Source organism: Drosophila virilis, chromosome X (assembly GCF_030788295.1).
Source record: "Drosophila virilis strain 15010-1051.87 chromosome X, Dvir_AGI_RSII-ME, whole genome shotgun sequence".
Classification (NCBI taxonomy): domain Eukaryota; kingdom Metazoa; phylum Arthropoda; class Insecta; order Diptera; family Drosophilidae; genus Drosophila; species Drosophila virilis.
The window spans coordinates 10,341,207-10,368,454 of NC_091543.1; the positions used below are offsets into that span (position 1 = coordinate 10,341,207).

At 45.6% G+C, this 27,248-nt stretch overlaps 1 protein-coding gene across 1 annotated transcript; it reads left to right on the plus strand.

Annotated features, from left to right (window-relative positions):
* The first annotated feature begins 214 nt into the window (after window positions 1-214).
* Vsx1 (Visual system homeobox 1) lies at window positions 215-27,248 on the plus strand. Its single transcript, XM_070210611.1, has 3 exons — window positions 215-1,519; window positions 16,775-17,586; window positions 24,356-27,248. The coding sequence occupies exons 1-3, from the start codon at window positions 907-909 to the stop codon at window positions 25,586-25,588; spliced, it is 2,658 nt and encodes an 885-aa protein (XP_070066712.1). The 5' UTR covers window positions 215-906; the 3' UTR covers window positions 25,589-27,248.

Here is a 27,248-nt window from a genome sequence, read left to right on the forward strand (position 1 = left end):
GCCATCTCGCTGCCACGCAAAGATGGCGTAGCGAACGACAGCAGCAGCAGCAGCAGCAGCAGCAGCAGCAGCAGCAGCAGCAGCAGCGGCAGCAGCGACAGTGGCTGCCAGCAGCCAGCGGCAGATCTCAGTCGACATTCGGCAAGCGGCGAAGCAGTTGAAGCGCTACCCCGGCGACGGCAAAATCAAGTACGCAAGGCGTGTGTGTGCGCCATATACAGAGGCAACGTGCGTTGGCGTTGGCGTCGCAGCTGGCGCCGACAGCGACAGCGACGTTGACGTTGTCGTGACGCTTTTGCTCGCGTGCAGCGCGCGCTTTGGTTTCAGTTCGTTTTCGTACGTTGTCCACGCCGAACGCAAACGGTCAGCGCCCACACACAAGCAGAACAAGAGACAGTCAGACGACGTCCAGTTGAGCACACGCACGCACACACACACACACACGTGTACTGGTACTGGCATTAGCATTGCCTGAGCAAAGCTCTCTGCTGGCGTTACGCATTCTTGTTTGTTGTGTTGTGTTGTCGTGTCTTGTGCTTCAAATTAAAAAAAAAAAAAAACAAGAGAAAAACAGTTAAACAGTTAAACACACACACACACACACAGAGACGATATTCGGATTCGAATTCGAATCGAATTGGATTAGCAGAGGTGAAACATTTTGGACTTGATCGAATATTGTTTATATTGTGTGTTCGATATATTTTTTTTTGTTGTTGTGTGCCGCACATGTGCGACAGTGTGTGTGTGTGTCTGTCTGCATGTGCGCGCGTATGTGTGTGCTGATTTTTTTTTGTGTTCCTCTATTCGTGTGAGCTATGTTAACCGTTAGCTGAACAAGTGCAATAAACCGTTATAATAGGCGAACTTTGCACGCTTCGAACGCTTCCTCTTACCGACGGCAAAATGCAAGCAACCAAAATGCGAACACCCTTTGCCATACAGGAGATCCTCGGCCTTGGCGTCGGCGTCGGCGTCGGTGCCTATCAACAGCAGCAGCAGCAACAGCAGCAACAGCAGCAGCAGCAACAATCGTCGCAGGCAGCTGCCGCTGCCACGCCCAGCGCCAACGAGGCGCCACTTTCACCGGCCGCCACGCCCCCGCCGCGTAACGCCAACACGCCGCAACAGTCGGCGGTAAGCAGCAGCGCCCAAAACGCAGCCCAAACGCTGGAGCAGCAACAGCAGCAGCAACAGCAGCAGCAGCAGCAGCAGCAGACGAGCTCCCGCGATTCCCGCTCCATTTCGCCGGACGTGACACGTTTGTCGGCGGCCGCTGCAGCCGCCGCCGCAGCCGCTGCCGCCCATTGCCAGCTGCCCGTCTTCAATCCGGCGAATTTCTATGCTGCCGCCGGCTATGCCGCTGCCGCCGATCCGGCCAATGCAGCGGCCGCCCATCATCATCATATGACGACGCTGGCGGCGGCTGCCTATTTGCGCGGCTTTCTGCCGCCCGGCTTCAGCACGCCCCACGAGTTTCGCGGCCACTTTCAGCAGCATTTCGGCGCCCAGTTTGCAGGTGAGTCAGAGGCTTAGTTGGCGAGCTAGTTGCATTTGCCGTTATAACGCGTCCAAGTAACGGCTAATTAAATGACGCGCGGCGACAAGGACAAAAGCTGCACAAAAAGCTTTGTCTTTGCGTTCGCACACTGCGTCGAACGGAGAGAGGGGGCGAGGGGCGCAAGAATGAACGACCGAACCGAAACACAACGAAAGCAACCAACTGGCAAACTGAACGAACCCGCGAACGAGCGGGCGGGCGGGCGTGCGGGCGGTCGGTCGGTCGAACCACTCTTTAGGCGCAGCTCTAATAAGCTCAAGTTGAGGGCCGCAGCTCGCTCCGAAAAGGGGTTGCCAGATGCGGTGCAGGCCGCGTTTCTTCGCCTCGTTGGGCAGGCAACAATTAAAACAATAAAACGACAAATTAAACACAAGTCGCTGGTGCGGGCAAGGTAGCGGGGAGAGGGAGGGGGGTGTCTAGAACGTTGTTATGATTAGGATAAAGGGTGCACATAGAAGCTTATTAATAACACACCGACACACACACACACACATATAGGCAGCGACTGAAGTGTGTGTGTGAGATTTCACACTTCTCTCGGTGAGCCACTCAGTGCATCTGTGTGTGTGTGTGTGTGTGTGCGTGTGTGTGTGTAGCGCTAATTAAGCACATAATTATCGAAGCTCATGCATTGCCGCAATTGCACTCCAATATTTATCCAATATGAATCCAATTCGAGTCCAATTCGAATCATCAATTGTTTGCCAATAAAGCCAGAACAAAGAAAATGCGAGAGTTGACAAACGTTTATTATGGAAATATGTTATAAAAAATCGTTTAACTAACTCGAATGGGATCTAGCTTGTATAACAATTACTTTTGACAAAATAATGAGAATTTGGTAATATGATTACATAATCATATTAAAAAGAAATTATTTTAAGGATTAAAGTAAATTGTTTTTGAAAAGAAAAATAGTGAAAAATGCGATTTTCTAAATATTAAAAAAAATAAACTTACGATTTTTGCCATATTCTATTAGAGCAAGAGCTTACTGTGAGGAAACCCTTAACAATTTCGCGAAACTTTAAACTATAGCAATAATATTTTTACATTTAGAATGTGAGTTACAGAAAGAAAAATACAATTTCCTTCATTCGATTTAATCAACTTTAAAAAATGTGAATTTAAGCATTTTTTCTATATCATTTTTTGATTTTCGTTTTTTCCATTTATTTCTTGACAAAATCATAAAAGAAAATGCCAAAAGCAAAAAAAGAAATATACATATATATAATATTTACAATTATATATACAATATTATATTTATAATTGGGAAAGTACGTCAAATCCAACATTATATAATATATAGATATATTCTATAATAGTTGTTCTAAACCGAAGAATTATTGGATAAGATTTTTTCCGCCGATTTCCGTTTATTTCTTTGCCTAGTCCAATTTTTGAACATCTGCGCTTTTTAGAGGGGCTTCACTGTACTCAGGATCTTGCAAGAAATATTTCAATGCTAACTCGCACAGAAAATCATGTTTTTTTTCAAGCTTGACAACTATTTCAACAGCTAAAAGTGTGTGAAGCATTATTTAGATGATAATTTACTTGAAAATCGGAAATTTCATGCATATAAAATATTATCATCTTTCGAGCGATTTCGCCTACAGAGATATAAGATAAAGCAGGCCGATGCTGATAAGATTATTGTCTATATAAAGGGAGCATAATTTTTGATGAAAAACAAACGAATTGGTTTATGGCGGAATATAATTTTCCGTATGATACAGTAGTTCGATTCGTTCGAGTTATCATGAGTAATTATTCAAATTGCTTTAAGATATATCTTAATATATAATTATCTAAATATTATGCATTTGCTTAAAATATTTCATATATTAAAATATTTATTTAGACTGTTTTTAATTAACCAATATCTCTTGATGATAATACTATATAATAATATATTAAATATGATAAGAATATCCTTACTTTTATAGATTAAGCACAGCGAAAAGGTTTTCCATTTGAATGTAAGGTAATTCTCAAAGCCCCATTCCCCTCCCTCCTTCTCTCTCTCTCTGGCTTCCTCCCTTTCTCAGATCTTAACTTTAATCTGCTACTTGCTGCTTCTTCATCTTTTTAATCTAATTTGCTATTCAATTGTATAAAGTTCACCTTTCGGGCCTTGTCATCTTTTGTGGCCCATATCGTTTGTTAGTTTATTTGCCTTAGTGGTCACGCCCACACACACACACACACACACACACATAGAGCGAGAATCGCACACACATTTATTTGAATTGCTTTTGACCACAGCTACCTATTACACACACTCACACACACACACACACATACCCCTCTTTTCACGCTTTCGTGCGCTCTCTCTCGCGCTCGCTCTTTATTTTGTCTGCTATCTCTTTCGCTTGCATCCTTAAATGTTTGTGCTGCTGCCCACACACACACACGGGGCACACACGCACTTAATTTCTTCAATTTTCACACTTTTGCTGCTGCTTCTTCTTCGACTTTGCCTTTGTTGTTGCTTTCACTGTTGACCTTTCCGCAGTCTGCTGCAGCGTCTTCTTCTACTGCTGCTGCTTCTACTGCTGGTGCTGCTGCTGCTGCTATTTGCTGTAGGGCCACATTTTGTCTGTTTGCATAACAAAGTTTTCTTTCAGTGTAGTTGTTGTTGTTGTTGTGGCAAACGCTTCGAGCCAAGTTGAGCTGTAAAAAAGGCAACGTCTTGTCCTTTTCTATGGCCCGAGCACAATGGCCCCAGCAGCAGCAGCAGCAGCAGCAGCAGCAGCAGCAGCAGTGGCAATGGCATTGGCCATGGCGCTAGTTGTGTACAAAATAAATCGACTCGAGTGGTTAACCGCAGCGCAGGATCTAAAGAAGCTAAAGCAGTGGCAGGAGCAGGAGTCAGCAGCCAGGAGGAGCTGGGGTGCGTTGGGTGCAGTAGCATATCCTTTTACTGCAAAATTGCTACTTTGCTGCTGCTGCTGCTGCTGCTGCTGCTGGTGGCTCGTCACGTTGTTATCCTTAATTTGAGTGGCCATTGAGCAGCCGAGCAGGACAAACGTCCATGGCCAGCGGCGCAATATGGAGCATACTTTGCAGCTGCTGCTGCTTCTGCTGCTGCTTCAGCTTTGGTCCCTTTTGCTTTTCTTATTTTAATAAATATTTACTTGAAAGTCATGCCACGACCTGCGATACCGACAAGTCCTGCTAGTGTCCTGCGACCTGTGTGTGTGTGTGTGTGTGTGTCCCTCTGCCTCATGCTGCGGCAATGTTGTTTTTCTTCTCATTGTTGTTGTTGCTCAAAGTCACATCGAGAGGCCTTACGCTGGTGTTTGGGTTCGTTTTTTTTTTTTTTTTTTTTTTTTTTTTTTTTTTGGACTCTTCACCTGAGGATCGCTGTCAGCAGCTGGCGGCACTTGTCCCACGCCCATTGTGCCTGCTCTTCTACTTCTTCTTGTTGTTTGTTTAATGGCCGCAACTATTTTTCACACATTTGCGTTGCCCAAGAAGATGACAAACAGCCAGCAAAAGGGCAATAAGCCTGGCTAACTGGCCAAGAGACTCGACTTGTTGTTGTTGTTGTTGTTGCTCATTGTTTGGCCTGAGTCATTGGGCATTTTGTTTTGTTTTGTTTTTTTTTTTTTTTCTCAGTTAAAGCGTAAGTGGATTTGTCTTAATGGCAAATAATTGCGCTCCAATTGGTTTTGTAATTGGGTTTTCATCATAAATATAGTATACATATATAAAGCCTCACATTTATATTCTGTTTCTTAACTTATCTTTTTTTACTGTTGCTCTATCATAAATAGGCAGCTCTGCAAAATATCTTATCCAAAATATATATCCTATGCAATGTCTTTCTATATCCATATCTAAGTGTATATTATGCAAACTCTGATCATTTCTCATCTGTTCAAGCATTGCTCAGCTCTTCAGCAATTGACCTTTATAAATATATATATATATATATATATATATATATCCTGGTTAATTGCTAGCATTATTTCATTTTGCACATAATTGATCCTATAACCGCATTGTGACAGTCCCTTTTGTATTACTAATTGACCCATTTGATGCCTATTAAATATCCATATTTTGTGCCTACTCTGCTGAACCTTTGCTCTATCGCATTTGTGAAATCAAGTCCATTATGCTCTCGCATCTGCCACGCGTGTTGTCGGGTGAGCAAAAAAGGAACCGCATTAAAATCAATCGCACCAATTTTTGACAACTACAAAAAAAATGTTCAAAAAACCCAAAAACTAAACTCAAATTCTTAAAGAATAAAACGCGATAAGAATCAGGCTGAAAGAAGCAGCAGGCGGCGAAGGGCGTGCTCTACAGATATTTGTGATATTATCGCCCAGCCGCACTTCCGAAATGTCCCCTAATGAAAGAGAGAGAGAGAGAGAGAGAGGGGGGGGGGGGGGGGGGGAGAGAGTGCGCATTTCCTGCCAGCTCGGACAAAGGTAATTCGATAGTTTTTCGCACATTTTTGGGAAACTAATGTGGAAATTGTTGTAGAAAATTGCTATATCAAGTGTTAATTATGTGACAATGAGTCGGCCAAAAAGCAAGAGGGTAAGACAGCCCGAGAGAGTGGCTAGAGCAGAGGGGGGGGGGGGGGGGGGGGGGGGGGGGGCTATATTTATGTTTTGATAATAATTTTTGTAATTGGAAAACTACAAGTTCAGTTTTCACGAAAAGCCGGACCAAAGCAAACAACCGAAACGTAAACAAATGAAACGCAAAATAAAATTAAAAAAGAAAAGAAAAGAAAAGAGAATTTCCCCGAAACGGCAGAGAGCCAGCCGCAAGTGGCACGAACTGAACTGCTGCATAAACACAGCGCAGTTGCAATTGGATGTGGATGTGTCTGTGGCTGTGTGGAATTGAAATTGTGAATCGGAGGAGCGCATTTGTGGCAAGTGAAAGAGTCGAAACAAATTGATGACAACAAGTGGCAAGTGGCAAGTGGCAAGTGGTAAGCAGCGCGTCCTCGAGCCCGGCTGCGTTTATGACTTTTACTCAAAACTCTGGCGCTGGCTGCCCCCTCCCCCTCCCCCTCGCCACAGCACCTGCCGCAGCCCCTGCCCCTGCCATGACTGATCATGCAGGCAAAGGCTGGGCACTTCAGACAGGGGCAGCCAACTGGCAGATTCGTCGTCGTCATTTTCTAGGAAGCACTCGAGTGCGCTGCAGCGTGTAAACAACTCGCCGAGATTTTCCCATTTAGCTCTCGCGCTCCCGCCAAACGTCTTGGCCCCAGGCCCAGCTTAAGCAATAGCTCTAACTATAGCCACAAGGCTAGTCAGCGCCGCACTTTAAGTGGCTTTGTTCCCAAGCTAAGCCACAGCGACTCGATGAAAGCCTCAAGATGATTTCTGCATGATTTGCATTTAAAAGCCTTCTGGCAAACACACAAAGCCCACGGCCAGAGCCACAGCCACAGCCACAGCCACAGTCAGAGTCAGAGTCAGAGTCGGAGCCACAATTGCCTGTTTTGAGAAAGTGCCCAAACATAGGGACACACGGCCCAAAACTTGACTCCAAGCTGCGCTTTAACATTGCCACCAAAATGGGCGCCACTTGATAATCCAGGAATCTAACTGCAGACCAAAAATAAAGTAAACAGTTTCAGAAGTACACAATGAAGGAAGCTGAAATGCAATCTTTGAATAACTTTGAATACAAGGGCAATTAAGGTTTGTGAATAAAGTGAATGCAATAAACACGTACAGTTGAATCAAGCTAAAAAATGAACAGCAAATCGTAACTTGATCAACTTGCCAAAGATACTAACTATGCATGCCATATATGAGAGCAAACGAATTAAATGCAAGTATAAAACACTTCCAAATATTTCGAATGTATTCACAGTGAATTTGATCGGAAAAATGCAGAAGAATGTCTTCTACAAAGACAGCAAAGCAAAAAACGGATAATTAATGTGCATAACACATGAAAGAACAGGCTAATTAAATAAGAGCATGAAACCCTTTCAAATGTTTCGAATGCATTCACAGTATCTTTGATCAATAATGAGCAAATAAGTAATCGCAAATGCAGAAGAATATGCTAAATACCATGTAAAGAATAACAAATATGCTTGCCCTATATAACAACAAGCGTCTTATGTTCAATTATGTAACACTTCCAAGTGTTTCGAATGCATTCACAGTGTCTTTGATAAGTTATCATGCATGTAGCCACTCGGGAAAGCAGAAGAAAGCAACTTGAATATCATGCAAAGTAAATAGTAGTAAATATGCATGCCAAAGGCAAGTATTAAACATTTGCAAATGTTTCGAATGCATTCACAGTGCCTTTGGCAGGTTATCATCCACATAGCTTCTCAAATGAACAGAGGAATATCTTGAATACCACGAAAGGGATGATAACTAAACAGACTAAATAGAAGAGCAAGCGAATTAAATTCAAGTATGAAAGTCTTGCAAATGTTTCGATTGCATTCACAGTGCCTTCGATAGGTTATCCACCACTCAGATACCGCAAGTTCGTATATTTGCAATTACCCCGACAAATTTGGCACTTAGAATGTCGTTAATCTAATCAAATGGCAGGTCGCAAAGGCGGCAACTGTTCGAGTGGCTGACAACCCCAGGCGATGCGCCAGCAAAAGGAAAAAAGGACTTGCCAGGACTCGTGACATTTTTACAGGCGTGTTGCGTGCGCAAATTGAATATTAAACGTGTTAATCTATTTTAGGGCCACACGCACAAAACTTTATTTTATTTGCCAAGCGCAATTTATTTGGCGATCTGAAGCGCAGTTAACCAGTAGCGAGTACCCGAGTGCACGAGTACCCGAGTACACGAGTACCCGTTACCGAGTACCGAGTACCAAAGTGCCCTGGTCTGGGTCTGGGTCTGGGTCTGGGTCTGGGTTCGAGGCGTTGCCCGTTGCCTTTAAAAAGCGTTTGACTTTTTATTAATTTCCCTGTTGACAGCAATTTGCAACGCTACACGAATTTGTTACCACCAAAAACACACACACTCACACACACTCAGCCGGGGGCTGGGCCTGGCACTGGGACTGGGCCTTGGGTCTGAATGTTATGTGAAACGAAACGGCCGAAAAACTTCCGCATGTGTTGATGGGTTAATAAATATTTGAACACACACACACACACACACACACACACACACACACACACATGCACACAACTGACACATTAAACGGTCCGTGTGTGTGTGTGTGTGTGTGAGTGTGTATTTTTATATTTACCGCTATTTCCGTGCCAGCATTTGCAGTGTTGTAAAACGTTGCGCCCCCGAAATGGACAAGACCACAAAAGGGTTGTTGCTTGTTGCAAGTTAGTTGCCCATTTGAATGGCACGTTTGCTGGCTGCCACATTACGAATGTGGCTGCCGCTCGGAAAGGGGCGTGGGGAGGTGGGGCAGTTTTATGGCCAAATGAATTTTACACAAGCAAAATACACAATTTGGCCCGGTTTGTGATTCGTTGCGGGCAACGTGTCCACTCTGAATGCTGTGGCTGAGGCACACAAAAAAAACAAAAGCACGTTTTCAGCTGAACATTTATCGATAAGTTTGCAACAAGATTACTCTGCATGAATTTACATTTCAATTCAACGACGATTGAGGTCCGTTTAATGACAGCGATGCCTAGGCCGACTCTAAGCTTTCCGCTAAGCGATTAGTGTGCATAGCGCGAAGCTAGTTTTATAGCTGCTCTTAACAGGGCACTGTTATCGATTAGCTCGATAAATTAGCTGAAAGATAAATCGAAAAGCCGATTCTATGCGATAAGGTTGCCAAGCAAGAAACTATTTTTTTAGTTTTTTTAGCGACTTTGAATAGGTCTATCGTTATCGATTAGCTGAAATGTGATATTCATCGATAAATTAGTTGAGAGATTAATCAATGTACTCAGTTATCGATTGCTAACTAGATAGTTTATTGCATATTTCGACTTGACTTGTTATTAATTAGAATTATAATTAAGTGTTAATTTGACATGCACTTTGACCTCGACTCTCTATGATGACAAGAGCCTTCAAGCCTTAGCTCGATTTCTATTTGAGTTTATCAAAACCTTTGTTATCGATTAGCTAAACGATAGCCCGCACGCTGCTAATATCGATAATTATTGCGCCTCGATTGCTGCCAAATTGAGCTTGGGGAGTCGTTAGCCACGCCCACAACAACAACAAGAAGAACAAAGGCTACGCAAAATAACGTCTAATTAAACAAAAATAAAAAATATTTAAAGCAAAATTGGAAAATGAGAAAATTGTTTTTGCCGCTGCCAAAGCACCTGTCGTGCCCCTTACCCCTCACCCCCTTCCACACTCCATCTCTCTCTCTCTCTCTCTCTCTCTCTCTCTAGTGCATGGGCAAATAAAGAATTGAATAGCTAAAGAATGCAAAAGTGAAGAAAAATTTGAAGCAATTTGGCGTTTGGCGGCGACAACAAAAACAACAACTAAAGGCAGCAGCCGCCGCAATGGAAGCTGCTGCGGGGGGTTAGGGTTGCGGGTGGGGTTTTGACTAAAGGAAATAAGAAAAAAAGCTCACTAACTACCCAATTATTTCATTTAAGCTTCACTGCTTCAGCGTCGACGTCGACGTCGACGTCGCAGTCGCGGCGCGAAGCAAAACGCAAAATGGTTGAAGAAATGCGAGCAAAACGAAAGCGCATAAAAACTCGAATACAAAACAACAACAACAACAACAGCAAAAACTACAACCACAATGCGCCAAGCTTGGTCAAGTGGTTTGGGTGAGAGGGTGGGTGGGGAGAGAGGGCGGGGCTGTTTGTTAGCTGTAAGCAAATTTAAGCACAGCAGAAAATCAATGGCAAGCAAAAATCTTTGTGCGGGCAACAACAACAACAACAACAACAGCAGCAACAACCACAACGACAACGACAATGGCAATGGCAAAAAGTGAAATTGGAAAATAAGCGTAACACAAAACCCCAGGAAAAGTGTAGCTCGCGGCCCCATAATGTCTCCCCAGCAGCAGCAGCCACAAACAGTTGTCTGATTGTTGCCATTTATGTTGTTGTTGTTGCTGCTGTTGTTGTTGTTATTTTTGTTGTTGTTGCTGCAGTTAGCTGAGTGGCAGCAACAATGGGAATTGGCAAATGCCATCAAGATGATATTTTTGTACAGCGATTCCGCGTTGCCTTGTTCAAATCGCATGTACAGTGATCAAATTACAGTCTGGCAACGCTAGACAGCTCTTTAAACTCATAAAACTTTAGTTATCAAAACATGCTCAGAAATAGTGTGTGCATTAGTTTGCAGAGCAAGCACTTCTGCAGGCTGTCTGGCAACACTAAACCCTTAAAAGTCCCGATTACCAGCACTTTAATCTGTAAATAAAATTTTCTGTTAAAACTTTAGCTTAAAACATGACCAGAAATTGTCAGGAACACGTTGTCTGGCACAATTGTTGGTATATAGGGTAGCCACTGGCAATCTGGCAACTCTAGGCTTTCCAAAGTGCGAGCTTCCAGCTCTTCACTCTGCAGAATCCGATTTCAGTCTTATACCTAGGTGGAAATGATAAGAAAGAAAGCAAAAAATAGTTAAAATCGTCTATCTAAACTTCTTTATCTGAAATTCGCTTTTTGAAAAGTACGGCAATTAACAAATTGTAATTTTGTCAAATATGGCAACCCTAATCTCAGAAAAAGCCCCCGTTCTATCGCCCTTGTCTTGCCCAGAAGATAATCTAATGCAAAGGCGACAACTCTGAGCAGTTCTTAATATGCAACAGCTGCAAAATGTTCGTTTGTTCGTTCGTGCGAGTTTCGACTGTTTGCTTGTACGCGAACTTGCACAAGTCTGGCAACCCTGAATAGCTGAAAACAAAAGCCTGCAACTATCCAGAATTAATCCCCCCATTTAAATGTGGCCCTCGACCAAATAAAGTTGCCTAAAAAGGCAAATTTCATTTTAAGCCCCCAAACTGCTGCTCGCCCACGTGTTCGCTCTCGCTCTCGCTCGCACCCGCATGGCGTCTTGCAGCGTTTGCCCGCCATCTTGGAAAAAACAACGGGAATGCCGACACCCACCGCTCGCCGCCTTCCGCCTGCCGTTTTTTTCGTATTTATTACAAGAAGAAAACAAAAAAACAACACGCAGCGCAAATCGAGTTAACGAGCTAACAGCAGGCGGCTGGGTGGGGCTGGCTGCTGTGGGCGGAGCGGGGTGGAAGGGGCCGCATGTCTAAGCCCAAAAATTGTCTCCCGCAGCAGCAGCGACCACCCCCCTAGCAAAGAGAAAGGCAGCAAGCAGCAACCACCATGCCGCAAGCCACCCCCAAAAAAGACAGCTTTTGGGCTTGTGTAACAACTTGGAACTAAACCACCCGCCAGACGCAATGCCCCCAACCCCACCGAACGCCCACCCCCACCACCACCCACTGCTGCTGCTGCTGCCAAGCACCACCGAAAAACATTTGCCTTTGCCCACTTTGTCGTTTTTGCCACTTTGCTTCTTCAACTTATTTACGTCTCCATTACAAATAATTGCGCGTCATATTGGCTCAGCGATGCTTGGCTACCAGTTGCCACCAGCCTCCAACGCGCCCCACCAACGTGCCCCAACCCCTAGCTACCGCCGAGCATCTCGTTTGCCTTGGCGCAAATAAAAATACGCAGAACTGGCAGCAGCTACAAATGTGGCCCCATTTTGCCTAGACAGCAAAAGCAGCCGGCAGCTTGGCAACGCCCACACCCTCCTTAACCAACCTCGCCCCTCGGCAGTCGCCCCTACGCCACGCTTCTCTCTACGTAAGTAGTAAATACGCTCGAGTATTATTAACGTAAATGCAAAATTGCCAATTTCGAGTGTATTTCCTGTCAACAGAAATTTCCTTCATGGCGTCTCGCTACCACTTTACCACCCCCGCTCCCGCCCTTTCTCGCGCCCCTTCCATGCCCCTCAAGGTATTCAGTGAAATAAAATTAAAAGCAAAAATATCGCCGCAGAGAATTGCTAAGAGAAACTCTGGCGCAAGGCATCGCGTTTTATATTATTTGATTTTATTTCATTTTATTTTTTGTTCAGCTCGTTCAGCCCCTCCTGCACTCGTTTGGTCTAGTTTGGGTTTTTTGGTGGCACCCGTGCGGCTCATTCGGCAAATTGTCGTTGTCTACGCAATGCCAAAACCGGCGAGGGCATCTACTTGGCAGCTCAGCCCAGCCTGTGCCTCCACCATGCGGCCTTCCGGGTGGCGGCTTTTATTAATATGTCTGGCAATTTCAATTTGACTTTATTGGTAATTTTACATTGCGTCTCTCTATAAACGACTCGCTCGCAACTAGGCGCAGCTTTGTGGCACGTTTGCTGCAGAATTGCCTTGGTAGAAAGGGGGCGGTTGTGGGGCGGTTTGGGGTCTAGTTGCCTTGGCTGCCATTTGGACTGACAAATGCGAGTAGCAAGGCCAATATCAAGCGGCATTGTGGGTAGCTACTCGTAAATGTAATTGAGAAGAGAGCGACAGATTGTGTGCAATGTGTATTGAATGTTACAATGGTTATCGATAAATATCGATGTCAGCATTAGGGCGACAACTTGTATACCAGCTATGAGTACATGCTGTAGTTATCGACAAATATCGAACAACAGCGGAAAACAGAATATTATCAATGGATGCAGTAATAGGTCTATGCGATAGTTATCGATAGAATGCGAAAGTGCCGTGGAACGTTAGGGAGCTGCTCGACAAATTGTGTACCAGCTGTGAGTACATGATGTATCGATAGTTATCGAAAGAAAGCTGAGAGAAAGAATATAATAAATAAAATAAATGTCGCTGCGATAGTTATCGATAGTAGTGGGCGTGTTGTCAGTTATATAACGGTATTCACAAAACGTGTGCCAAAAATCGTATTTATATCGATCGCTTATGAAAGTCATGATATGTTTATCGAGTATGCAAAAGCTATCGATATTACTTTAAACCAATTATTCCATTCGTCTGAATTCGCCTGCTTCAATTTGCATCGAATCCGTACTTAAGCTAATTGGAATAGTTATCGTTGCTTTGCATTCAAAATCTGATTAACAATGAACGAATGCTCTTGCAACTAAATAAATGTTCAAATAGTCAGCTAACAGCTCCTCCTTCAGCTGAAAGAACTAGATCCCATCCAGGCTTCTCGCTGCTCGACACTTATCAAAGCAATTATCGATAGTTGTTTTTATATGTAAATGGACGGTTACTTGAGACTTGCCTCGCCTCGCCTCGCCTCATCCATCGACTGTCGTTTAACAAATTGGCAAATTATCCCATTAAGAGAGTGCCGCACCCCCTGCCCCGCCCATTGCCAGTCAGTTAATGTGAAATTCATTAAATAGCAAAAAGATATCGATAACCGAAGAGAATCGAGAACAAAGCCAGTCTTAGCAGGAAAATTGCTTAATTGAACATTTAATAAACGCACAAAGGAGCCACTGAAGTGGCCAGAACTGGACAGGAGCAGGAGAAGGAGGAGAAGGAGGGCGAGAGGGTGAGATAGGTCAGCCGGGTATAGATTACAGTCGTAGAGCGGAAAATATGCGAACTTCAATATCAAATTAATTTAGGCGGAAAATGAACCTGGAAAATGGGCAGAGCGGCCAGTGCCAGGAAGCTGGGCATAAAACCAAGCCAAAGGGCGAAACAAAGCAAAGGAATAAAGGGAGAGGAGGCGGGGGGATGTGTGTGTGTGTGTGTGTGTGTGTGTGTCTGCAGGGACAGGGGCCATCAGGCAAACCGCAAAATATCGCATGACAGAAAATCAAGCAACTCATGGCGCCGATTCATTGACCAGACCCAGGCAATACCAAAGCGACCCGGTTCAGCACGGTCCGAGCAGCAAATTCAATTAGTAGCCAACAAGCGAGAGTGAAAGAAATAGGAAGAGCGCGCGAGAGAGAGAGAGAGAGAGAGGGAGAGAGCAGACCGGTCCGGAATGAACACCAGCAAGGCGAACAGCAACTGCCGCCGACATCGATAGCTGACCAAAGTGGCTAACCGGGCGAGCGGACCCTCGACTCATCTGGCAGCCCGCCGCAGCCAACAAGTGCTGCTATTTATAAGTGTGTGTGTGCGAGTGTGTGCGAGTGTTTACGAGTGTGTGTGTGTGTGTGTGTGTGTGCGAGTGTGTGGACTGGACATTGGGCAGCTGTCGTTAGCTAATTGTTAATTGATGTGTGTCTAATTATGCCCGCCAAAGTAGCCAGGCAATAAAAACAATCACAGCCACATGACAACCAGCAGCAACAACAACAGCAGCAACAACAACAACAACAACAACAACAACGACAACTGAGCAAAGCTCTCGCGTCGTGACAGGCAACGAGACAGCAGTTGAAGGTGCTCGTTCAAGGCATATATATAGATATATATATAGATATAGACAGACATATAAATATATATATATGCATGTGTATGAATATTTGCCTCATATATATATATATATATATATCTGTCTATAGATAGATTTATCCTTTAAACAGATTTACTTTCGAGCGATCACACCTTTGCCATGCAATATGCTGCTCCGATTTATCCATGAAAGAGTTTAATTTTCGACCATTTCGATCTATGCTAGCCCTATGATATAGTCGTCCGATCCGCCATATATGCTGCCAGCAACAGAGCAGACGAAACTGTGCAAAGTTTCCAGACAAAAGTCCTGAAAAACTAATTTCGACTCGAGTTTCGATCTTGATTGAATTAGGTATTCATATATTTTATGGGCTCGCGGAGCAGAGAGCAGTTCGATATTTGCAGAGTTTGATCAAGATGTTGCTGAACAAGCATATATATGTATATATATATATATATATATAGCCAGAGAGAAGAGGCAGCATCTGGGATGAGTTTGAAAATGGAGCTGAAAACATTCCAAATGAATCGGGAATCGAACAGGCTTCAATACAATATTTGTACAAGTAAAATAATATTCTAATAAAAAGCAGAAAATTTTTATATCGAATATTATTCTCTTTTCTATGCGAACAATATTAGCCTTCCGCCCAGCTTGGGGGGGGGGGGGGGGGGGGGTAGGGGCTAAGTTTCCTCCGAAGCTTAGAGCTATTTATGGGCAGCATATAATACGCTATATAATGCTTTGAGCATATATTAAATATATTTATAAGTAGACACTTAAGAAAGGCAACAACAAGAGGAATTTATTGAACCCGTTCTCGCAGTCAGTTCGGAAGTTGATTGAGCGAGTGGCCCGGAAACTAATTTCGCTTATGGTGAAAAGTGAGACCATCATTGTGAATGCACACACACACACACACACAGAGAAAGAGAGAGAGACACACACATCTAATCACAATAGAACGCCCCGTGCGACACGCCTAAGCCGATTCCCGTTTAATTTGAGACCTGAGCCGAGCCAGAAAAAGAAAAAAGCAAAAGAAAAAAAAAAAGGGCTAAACCACTTAACACCCTAACACCCTAATTGTCAAAACAAAGCGCACACGAAACATAACACACACTACACACACACACACACACTCGCACACTCGCACACACACACACTCGAAACCATCTTGCTGATTTCGTCGTCCCGGTTCCAGTTCCCCTTTGCCGTTGGCCCAGGTCTTTGTGGTAGTAGGCAGCATGAAAAGCCAAACAAAACTGGCTAAAGAAAATATTTTGTGGCAATTTTTCTGAGAAGGAGAAAAAGGAGAAGAGCAACATGCACGAAATATGGAACTGGAACTAGAACGAGTCTGAGGCTGACTGAGACCCAGACTGAGACCCAGACTGAGGAGTCGAGTCGAGTCGAGTCGAGTTGCTGCCAGGACGTGCGCTTAACCCTTCGCTGACATTTGAATAAATCCTGGCAACTTGTCAAAATCTGCGCGCTGTTGAATGAAAGGCAGGCGAGCATGGAACAATTTTCAGCTGTCGCATATCGTGTGCGAAAAATCTAGGACCCAGGGGCCCAGGGACAGGGCAGAGGTTTTCTATAAGCATGAGCTGAGGTTTTTTTTTTTCCTTCTATTGCTTTTTCCTTTGAAGGATGAACGCTCGCATGTCTGACATGGTCTATTGTCAGGCATTTTAAGGAAATGCGATTGAGTTGTGCAGTTGGTTTAGCGATTGCGATTGCGATTGCGATCTGGTTGGGACATGGGACATATGTTAAGCAAGCGCCAGGAATGTCTGCGGCACAGTGCAGCAAACGTGCTCATCTCTTTCCCTTGTTGTCTTTTCTCTCGCCTGCAGAACAAGCGGCCGCACGTGGCCAGGACTATGCCAGCAGCTTGGCCAATGCCAGCGGCGATGAGCAGTCGCCCAGCAAATCTGGCGCCGCAACTTCGGACACGGGCGGCCTGCTCGGCTCACCCACGGCCCTCAGCAATGGCCAAGCGGGCGGCGCAGCCAACGGCGCCAGCAGCAATGGCCACAGCGCGGGCTCCGGCTCTGGCTCTGGCTCCGGCTCCGGCTCCGGCTCTGGTTCCACCGCCAGCCGCTGCTCCCCCTCGGCCGCCTCGTCATCCACCAATGCTGCTGCCGTCGCCTTGGCCCATGTGCAGCAGCAGCATCAGCAGCAACAACAACAACAACAGCAGCAGCAGCATCAGCAGGGCGGCCAGCCGACGACGGCAGCCCATCATCATGCCGCTCTGGCGGCACATCAGCATGCTGCGGCAGCGGCAGCGGCGGCACATCATCATGCCGCTGCCGCGGCAGCCGCCCATCATGCACACCATGCCCATGCGGCGCATCATGCGCATGGCCATGTCCACGGACATGTGCATCATGCGCATGAGGCGGCATTTTTGGGCGCCGCCGGCGCTGGCGGCGCAGCCAATCCGAACGGCCTGCTGGCCGGCCATGGTGGCGATGTGCTCGTCGGCCCCGGTGGCGCCGGGCCCGGCGGCAAGAAGAAGAACAAGCGCCGGCACGGACGCACCATATTCACCAGCAGCCAGCTGGAGGAACTGGAGAAGGCCTTCAAGGAGGCCCACTATCCGGATGTCAGCGCCCGGGAGCTGCTCTCGATGAAGACGGGCCTCGCCGAGGATCGCATACAGGTGAGTTATCGATTTTACGATTCAACGTATCACGTTGCACGGCAGTGGCACGTGCCACATGCCACATGCCACGGCAGCAAGAAATCCTTCTTGCGTCCAGTTTTTATGGTCGCTCGTAAAGTAAAGTTTTGGCGATGCTCGTCTCTTGGTTTATGGCCGTCGCGGGGCCAGAAATCAAAATCAAAGGCGGCTGCTGCTTCGATTTGTTGTTGCGGCACTTGGCAAGTGTTGCCACACACACACTCACACACAGGCAGTGCCACATAATGAGGCACACTGATTAAATAATTACGAGTGCACACACTCTTGCAACACGGCCGACAACTGTACAAATGAAGTAAGAAAACGTGGCAGGCGACACTCGCCGACACTCCAAAAATCGCAAATTGCAAACAAATTGCAAATGCGACAATGATCGACACCTCGAATCATCCCAAGGGGCAAGCCCAGCCCAGACACTTTCACCTTGCAACACTTTCAATGGGCTTGCAACAGCAACAGCAGCAGCAGCAGCAGCAGCTGCAGCTGGGCCCAATCCAGGCTCTTCAAAGGGGTTGCCCCTTTTCATAACTCAGCTCGGAAACTCATAGAGAGACTCCCCCCCATATCATATAATACAATATTCTGATAAAAAAGCATATGAAGAGCTTTACTTTAATCATTTTTGTAGCTCTTTATCATATAAATGTGCGTTCGCTTTAAGTTTTCCAATATTGAAGATAGTTTCTTAAGATTCTTGAGGTATGCACGCGTACAGATATACCTAGACCGGGAAAACAGTTACAAGCTATGAACATTACCTTTAAATAAACTTAAGATTGATCCGAAAATAACAAAAGGGAAGAAATGGTGCAATAAGCAATGTGACTTATCGGAAAAAGAAGTGCAGAAGAAGAAGAGAAAAAGTGAGTGGACTAATAAGACTATAAATGAAAGTATTCCTGCAGAGAGAAATCGGAATATGGTAGATATATCAGGCTCCAAAATACAATTTTGCCAAGATATCAGATTTTTCCATTTAATTGAGAGGAGTTCATTGAAGAATTCCAAATCCTAATGCAACATCTCCTAGTAGAAACGCCCCCCTAATCATGCCCACCTTTCTACAAACTTAATTTGACCTATCAAGCTGCGCAAGATGGCGCCGAGCGAGACGCAGGTGTGGTAAAGAGGGCAAATGATAAAAGCAGTGACAGCGCCTGTGCAGGGGAGGGGTTGCACTGGGGGGGGGGGGGGGGGGGGGGGGGGCTGGGGGCACTCGGCAGCAACAAATGAAAGCACAAGTAGTCGGTGGCCAAATGGCTGACGTTCACTTTGAAGCCTGTCCACTCACAGAGCAGGGGGTGCAAGTAGTGGGGGGGGGGTGTGAGTGTAAATATGGCTATGTGTGTGTGTGTGTGTGTGTGCAAATCAAATTAACAAGCACAATTGGCTTGAAAAAAATATGTAATACGCACAAGTAAAGCGAAGCACACACAAACACACACACACACACACACACACACACACGCACGCACTTCAATTAAGTGCAAATATGGCGCAGTCTGCGCACAGCTTGAAAAATGCCGTTCGGGAATGGCAGCGGGACTTGCTGTTGTTGCTGTTGTTGTTGTTGTTGTCGAATGACTGGGCGGAGTGAGGGCAAGGGGGCAGGGGGCTCTCACTTGGCACTCGGCGACGGAGGCAATCATTAGCAACAGCGCGACACGACGACAAGAGCCAAGGATACGAATGCGAAATGCGACTGACGATGAGTGCAATTTTCAAGGGGCTGTCGTAAAGGGGACGCGGTGCGGAAGCGGCGACAATGGCAGCCATGCAAATACATGCAGACAACTGCAGCAGCAGCAGCAGCAGCAACAACAAATCGAAGCCACCATTAAAAGTTCGCAACGCTCTCGCTGCGTTCGCTCTCGTTGATTGTTTTTGTTTTTTTGCCTGCCGTTTTTAATTGCATTCCATTTTGTATGTGTTCCGCTGCTGCTCTCACTGTGCATGTGTCCGTGTGTGTGTGTGTGTGTGTGTGCGTGTGCATATTCGCCCCCTGTACATGTGTTGTTTTTGTTGCTGCTGCTGCTGCTGCTGTATTTTGTTTTTGTATTTTTCTTTATTCTTTTATTGCTTTTCTGCGACGCTGTCAGCTTATTTTTGCACGTAGCTGTAACGTAGAAAGAAGCATGGCCGGGCGAAACGTGTTTTTGGCTCGCTCGCACATGCCTGCAGCATGTCAATGGGCTTGCGCTCTCTCTTTCTTTCACACGCACGCCGCGCAATGGCCGGCGAGAGTAGTTTGCAGCGCAGCAGAGCAACAGCAAAAGTTTCACAATCAACCGAATTTGCCGCTGTCAAAAGTCAACGAAGCTGACAGGCGACAATAGTGGCGACAACGTTTTCAGCTAACTGGCACTCGATTAGCCACATGCTAACAGAGCCCATTGAGCTGATTTCTAAGTGCAAGCTCTGTTTAGCTGCGCCTCGCTTGTCGCCTGTGTGTGTGCGAGTGCGTATGCGTATGCGTGCCTGTGCCTATGCCCATGCCTGGGCTTGGTGCGACAAGGACGGCAGATGCATGACAACAGGCATTGTGTTTGGCTCACACTGCAATTGGCTCTCGGGACTTTGACTCAGTTCCGCCGCGCTGCTCCATTTGTGTGTTGGCTCATTGTTTCTTTGCTAATTTCAACACGCTCTTGTCCACATTTTTAAGTACACTACACAAAAAACCAAAATGAACAAGAAAATACAAAAAAAAAAACACGTTAAAAACAATGCAAACAATTTGCAAATGCATTTAAAATGCATTCGCCAATGCACTCCACCGCCTGTTGCAATTGCCCAGCTGAGGCACAATGGCAAACTCTCAAGGGAAATCGCTCAAGCACCAATAATTTCGCTTTACTTAAACACATTTTCGAGAGCTTAGCAACAACTGAAGCACCTGCCAAGTTGCAACATTATTGATTTAAATTGAGAAAAAAATAAAAAAAAAAAAAAACGCCAGCTATAAATTCGCACTCAGCCCATGAGTAAAAGCTCTTCAAATAGCCGTATCTGTTTTCCGTACGAGAGCTTTAAGAAAATGCTCGATAGCATTTTAGAAAGTTATCGATATGTTGTTATCGATATCAGGCAGAGTGAAAAAAGTCGCTCGCTGAGAGACTTAACTTTCTCCACGTGCTGTGCGGCTCTTTATCTTCTCCCTCTACTTCCTGCCGTGTGTGTGTGCGTGTGTGTGTGTGTGTGTGTGTGTGTGTGTGCTCAGGCCCTGGTCCCGGCCAACCCCTGCTCAAATCATCAGCAAAAGTGTAACAAATGTTTTGCATTATTCTTCTGCTTCTACTTCTTTTTTTTTTTGCATAATTTTAACTGCTTTGCCGCGTTTACACATTAATTATACACTTTACACAGCACGCCCCTGCCTCTGCCCCTGCCCCGCCCCTCCATTTTAGCATTTTTTTCTCCTATTCTTCTTCTTTGCATTTCCCGCTGATGTTGCTGCGTTTTTAATGAGCTGTTAACACACGCACACACGCACACACACACACACACACACACACACACATACGCGAAATACTGTTTAAAATGATTATGCATAATTATGTAATTAACATTTAAACAAAAGAGGTTATGGCTATGAAACGAAAGCATTACACAAATTGCTATTTGCATTTTTTTTCTCCGTTTTTTTGCATCATTAAAAAAATGCAACCAAAAAAAAAAATGTAGTTAGATAATAGCCAGGAGTGCGAGGAGTATCTAAAGTGTACGACTCGCAAATACCGCGTATATTGTATAGGAAGTCAACTTGGTTGGCATTCAGGGAAGTAGGGAATCCAACGAAATATTCACAATTTCGATCCAATGATAGTTTTTTAAGATCTGGCATTATTTTCTTAGATCCTGCACTGGACTCCCTTCATCACGTTTTGGCCAAGCCCATTTGCAGTGCAGCGTTACAGGGTATTAACAGTTGGCAAATGCAATAATTTAGAGCATACCCTGTAGCCCCGCTCGAAGGCTTCTTGCATGCTCTCGCTGTAGAGAAGTAGAATAAACATAGCCCGTAGAATTACCGATAGCCCTGTCAGGGACCTTGATGAGCTACCCTCTTGCATGGACTCATTTCATAGGGTAATCGGCCATATAATCAACTAACAGATGACATATAAAAAGCTTGCCGCGTGCCGCACTTGTTAGCATTTGTCAATTCCCCCCCCCCCCCCCCTCCCCCCTCCCCACCCAACATCCTCCCGTGTTGAACAGTGTTGCAGCAGGCAAACAGCGGCAAGTGTTGCCCAACACTGAGAACTAGGCACATTTTAAAAAGTCATTTATCAACGCATTAGCAACACTGATTGAGCTCAGTGCTTCCCCCAACCCCCCCCCCCCCCGCTCTTCTCCTTTCGCTTCCCCGCCTGCCACTAGCTACAACTGCACTTGCTTGTGGGGGTGCAGGGGTGGGTAGGGGGTTGGTTTGGTGTTAAGTGTTGTCAACTCAAGCAGATTTAATTTGCCATGTTTTTTTGCCGCGTGTTCCTTCTGTTGCCATCTCAAGTGCAGCGGCAAACAGAACTAAACAACTGTAAATGCAAATGTTGACATCACACCAACACCAACAACAACAACAACAACAACAGCAACAGCAACTGAAACAACGCCCACCCCTCTTGCCTGGCCACCTTCTCTAAGCATGGACAGCGGGCCGCGTGGCAAGCAAATTTAATGCGACCGCCGTCGACTTCTATTTTTATGGTCCGCAGAGAATTGCGGCACATGCAGCCATAGCGAGTGTGTGTGCGAGAGAGAGAGAGAGAGGGAGCGAAAGAGAGCGAGAGAGAGAGGGGGAGAGAGTGCAACCCTGGGAAATCCTGAACTTTTCACAACAGAAGATTAAGTTGTCCCTTGGGAGACAAACACGACCCACAGCAGCAGCAACAACAAGAATACCTCCCCCCCCCCCACCATTTGCCCCTTCACCTGATACCCCTTGAGACGCGCCCACTTCACAAGTTGTCTGCGAAATTGAAAATTGACCGTTTAATGCATGAAAATGGAAAAACTGCTGGCAACATTTCGTGTTCGACTAATAAGTACTACAAAATCAGCGCGTGTCGTTGCCAGACTTCACAAAGGGGCGTGGCGGCCACTCAATAGAGGAGGGGGTCAATGTGGCAGTGGCCGGAAGGGGGGGGGGGGGGGGGTGGGGTGTGAGTCTGTTTGCGTGACAAGTGGCGTTTCGGCGTTTCGACTAAATCGGCTCAGACGCTGCCACGCCCACACGCCCCACTCGCTGCTGTTGTTGCTGTTGTTGTTGCTGTTGTTGTTGCATTTAATTTAATTAGTTTTTGGCCGCTTTGCTGCACTCCACACACACACGCACACACTTGTCTCAATGTATTTATACAGATAAGTCTAAGGATAAAGATCTGTCCATCCTTCTCACTCGATTCATGTCCTTGCCAACTTCATTTGCTCTGCTTCAGGCCCTGCATCTTCTACTTTTCATTCTGTTTATGCGTAATTATCGCTTTTACACTAATGACATTTTCGCCGTTTGTTTATGAGAGAGGATCCCCAAGGGGGGGAGGCAAGCAGATGCCTTTTTAAAAGTTGCCTGCGACTAGTTTTATTCAATTTTTCGTTGCCCAACGCTTAAAATTCTCAACTGATTAAAGCGATGCGATGAGCATAAGCTACCATCCAAATTTTAATTATCCGCTAACCCCGAACTCGCGTTCCCTTTTCGATTCTGTTTTGTTTACCTCGACTATTTTTTGTGCATTCGGAAAAGATTTCGCCTGAAATCGGGCCCAAAAATGATAGCGTAATCTGAGAAAATGCCACGACGAATGCAGAAAAAGCAGCGCAACATATGCATATCATTTTTAATGAGGCAGCTGCTGGGGATGCGTTTCGGCGTTTGTCAGTGTGTGCAAATATACCCATTGGGCACATTGTGTGCAGGGTATATTGATTGAGAAAGAGAGAGCGAAGAGAAATCGTATATAATTTGATAGATCTTTCGAATGTTGTATTGCATTGTTAAATAGCAATATACCCGTTTCACACACTGGATATAGGGTATATCAAAACTAATGAAGTTTGTCTCTGTAGAAACATCCAATCTCTTTTTGGGTTAGCTCAATTCAAGCCAGATGCTCCAGTTATGCCCTAGCTTTTGCACAAAGTCAATATACCCGCTACAAATGTTTTGTGCAGGGTATACACAAATATGTTTATGCAGCAGGAGAGAGTCGAAGGAGTATTTTGATATCTGCCTTGAATATCTTATGCCTTACCACAAACCAATATACCCATCATGCACTTTGTGTGCAGGGTATATCAAGCTTTAAGCTCGTTTTGTTCACACCCAATATACCCGCTACGCATGCTCTGTGTAGGGTATATAGACACTGAAGAACATCGAACCAGTTCAATGATCCTGTTATACCCTAGACTTAGCACACAGCCAATATACCCGTTGCTCACATTATGTACAGGGTATATTATTTTTGGAATCATCATCTTTGTTGTTGGGGTTTTTGCCCTTTGCTCAGGTGATACCCTAGCTTCTTCACACAGCATATATACCCTTTTGGCACACTCTGTACAGGGTATATTAATGTGAATAGAAAAGTATAAGCCTTTGCCTTTATTTATAACGTAATGCACAGGCACACCCTGTGTACGGTTATACCCTAGCTCTGCAGCGAGAATGTGCTCCTATTAACGCTTCCTCTTCCTCTTCTTCCTCTTGTTGTTGTTGTAGGTCTGGTACCAGAATCGACGCGCCAAGTGGCGCAAGACGGAAAAATGCTGGGGCCACAGCACCAAAATGGCCGAGTACGGGCTGTACGGGGCGATGGTGAGGCACTCGCTGCCGCTGCCGGAGACAATCATCAAGTCGGCCAAGGAGGACGAGTCCGTGGCGCCCTGGCTGCTGGGCATGCACAAGAAGTCGCTGGAGGCCGCCGAACTGCTGAAGAGCGACGAGAGCGACCGGGAGACGCCCACCTCGGACGACACGAACACCTCCTACTCGGCGGGCAGCACCCACAACTCGCCCATCTCCAGCTTCTCGATATCGCGTCTGCTGTTCGACGCGCCGCCGCCGCCGCCGCCCGGCTCGGCCGGCGGCAAGCAGAGCAAGCATGCGGCCCACGCCCATGCGGCGCACGCCCATGCGGCACACGCCCATGCCCATATTGCCGCGGCCAATGCGGCCGCGGCTGCCGCCGCTGCGGCCCATCATCATCATGGCGACGCTGCCGCCGCAGCCGCTGCCGCGGCGGCCATGCACGCGGGCATGCATCATCATCATCATCATCATCATCATGGCGCGCATACGACGGGGCAGCCGCAGCAGCAGCAGGCGGGGCAGCAGCATCATCCGTACAACCAGCAGCAGCATCTGCATCATCTGCAGCAGCTCCAGCAGCAGCAGCAGCAGCAGCAACAACAGCAACAACAGCAACAGCAGCAGCAGCAGCAGCTGGCCGAGCAGCAGGCAGCGGCCGCGGCGGCGGCGGCAGAGCGACGCCAGCAGCAGCAGCAGCAGCAACAGCAGCAGCAGCAGGCGGCGGCGGTGCAGCATGCGATGCACATGCACCACCATGGCACCGCCGGCTATGCCGAGGCAGCTGTTGCCGCTGCCGCTGCCGCTGCGGCGGTTGCAGCGCGCAATGCCGCTGCCGCGGTGGCTGCTGCGGCCGCCGTTTCCGTTTCCGTTTCCGTTGCCGAGTCCGAGCCGGAGGAGGAGCCCGATGAGGATGAGGACATGGACAAGGATTGCGATGCCGATGTCGATCCCGATGCGGATGTCGATGCGGATGTCGATGGCGATGCGGATGTCGATGGCGATGCGGATGCCGATGGCGACATTGACATCTGCGACGACGAGGACGAGGCGCTGTCGCATCAGCAGCTCCTGCTCAAGGTCAAGCAGGAGCATGTCGCCGGCGGGGGCGGAGGCGGAGGCGGGCCCGAGGGCGCCAGCAGATGAAACATGTACATCGATGTGTTGTTCTAGGCTGGACACACAAGTACTTATTGAAGGGGTAGGAGCACGAGAAGAAGAAGAAGTGAAGGAGGAGGAGAACGAGATGGGGGCGGCGCTGCAACTCGGCAATGTTAATTTTCTAAGCATAAATCTAATAAATTAATTAAATATTTAAATCGATAACAATTTTTTTTCATATACCTAAGGCACACACACACACCAACACACACACACACAACACACACACACACACGCATTCAGCTAATGCATACATATAAAATAGCATTAATTAATTAATTAAATAATTCACCAGTTTTTTTTTCGCCTCATGTAAATATTAAATTATTCAACAAACAAAAAAGGAAAAGGCAAATTTTAACTTTAAGCTAAAAGAAAAAGGAAAAACAGAAAGAAAAAAAAGCGTTAAACAAAAATGAAAAAAAAAAAAACAAAAATATGCTAAATGTGATTTAATTTAGTTTTCAAATCGATTGCAAACAAAACAAGTGAAAGTTGAACAAAAACGAAAACACGCAACAAAAGGCTTTTTATTGTTTAAGAAAAGAGTTTGATTGTTTTTTTTTTTTTTTTTGCCCTTAAATTAATATCGTGTTTTTTTTTTTTTGCCCAATTTTTTTTCTTAGCTCTAGTACATGTAATTAAAAATAAGTATATATGTATATCAATTGACAAGTTTTGTTTATTGTCGTCGAATCGTGTTCCGCGTAAATTCGTGAATCCGTGAATCCGTGAATCCATGTAAATAGCGCACGCTTTCGATTCGAGCACAATTTGTAGGCGAGTAGCGCAGCATTCGGCCATGCCGAACTGCAAATACCCTTGCAGAGTTTCAGAGCTGGGCGTGGAATTGAGGGTGAAATTGCAAAGTGAAATTGAACAAAGTGAAATATATATTTGTAATATTCTGTTACTGTTGCCACAGCTCAATTGAGATTTCTGTCCAACTTACATTTTCACGCGTTCAGCGGAATTCACTTGCGTTCAATTTCACGATTGCATCTTTATAGCACAATTTGACGAAAACTATTCATCGAATATATTTATTGCAAAATGTACTTAGTTTTTCGAATAGTTTTTAACTTAAAAATTCACTTTAATTTTCACTTTACTTAAAGCTGAACTCTCTTTAAGGCATTACACATTTCATGACCAATTCCTACAACACTCTCTCTCTCTCTCTCTCTCTCGCTCTCTCTGCAGGGGTAAAACACACACGCACACACACACACACACACACTCACGTAATTAATGCAATACAAATTAAAGACAGCAACTGCAACTGCATCTGCATCTGCATCTGAGTCAGAGACACAAATCAATTGCAGACATTCTCTTAATGATGCAACAAACACTTGATCAAATTAGTTAATAGTATCACACACACACACACACACACAGACACGCGCGCGCACACAAGTGTTTCTCTCTCTCACTCTCTCTCTCTCTCTCTCATTTTCTAAAAGCTTACGCTAAATTGTCACACGAATTGCGCAATAACGAGTTATAAACAACAGCAACAACAACAACAACAACAATTTAAACCAGAAATGCAAATATACAAAAATACACAAATAACATATAAATATATATATATGAAAGTTAGATGGATTAAAGCGAAAGACATACGATATAAATACAACTT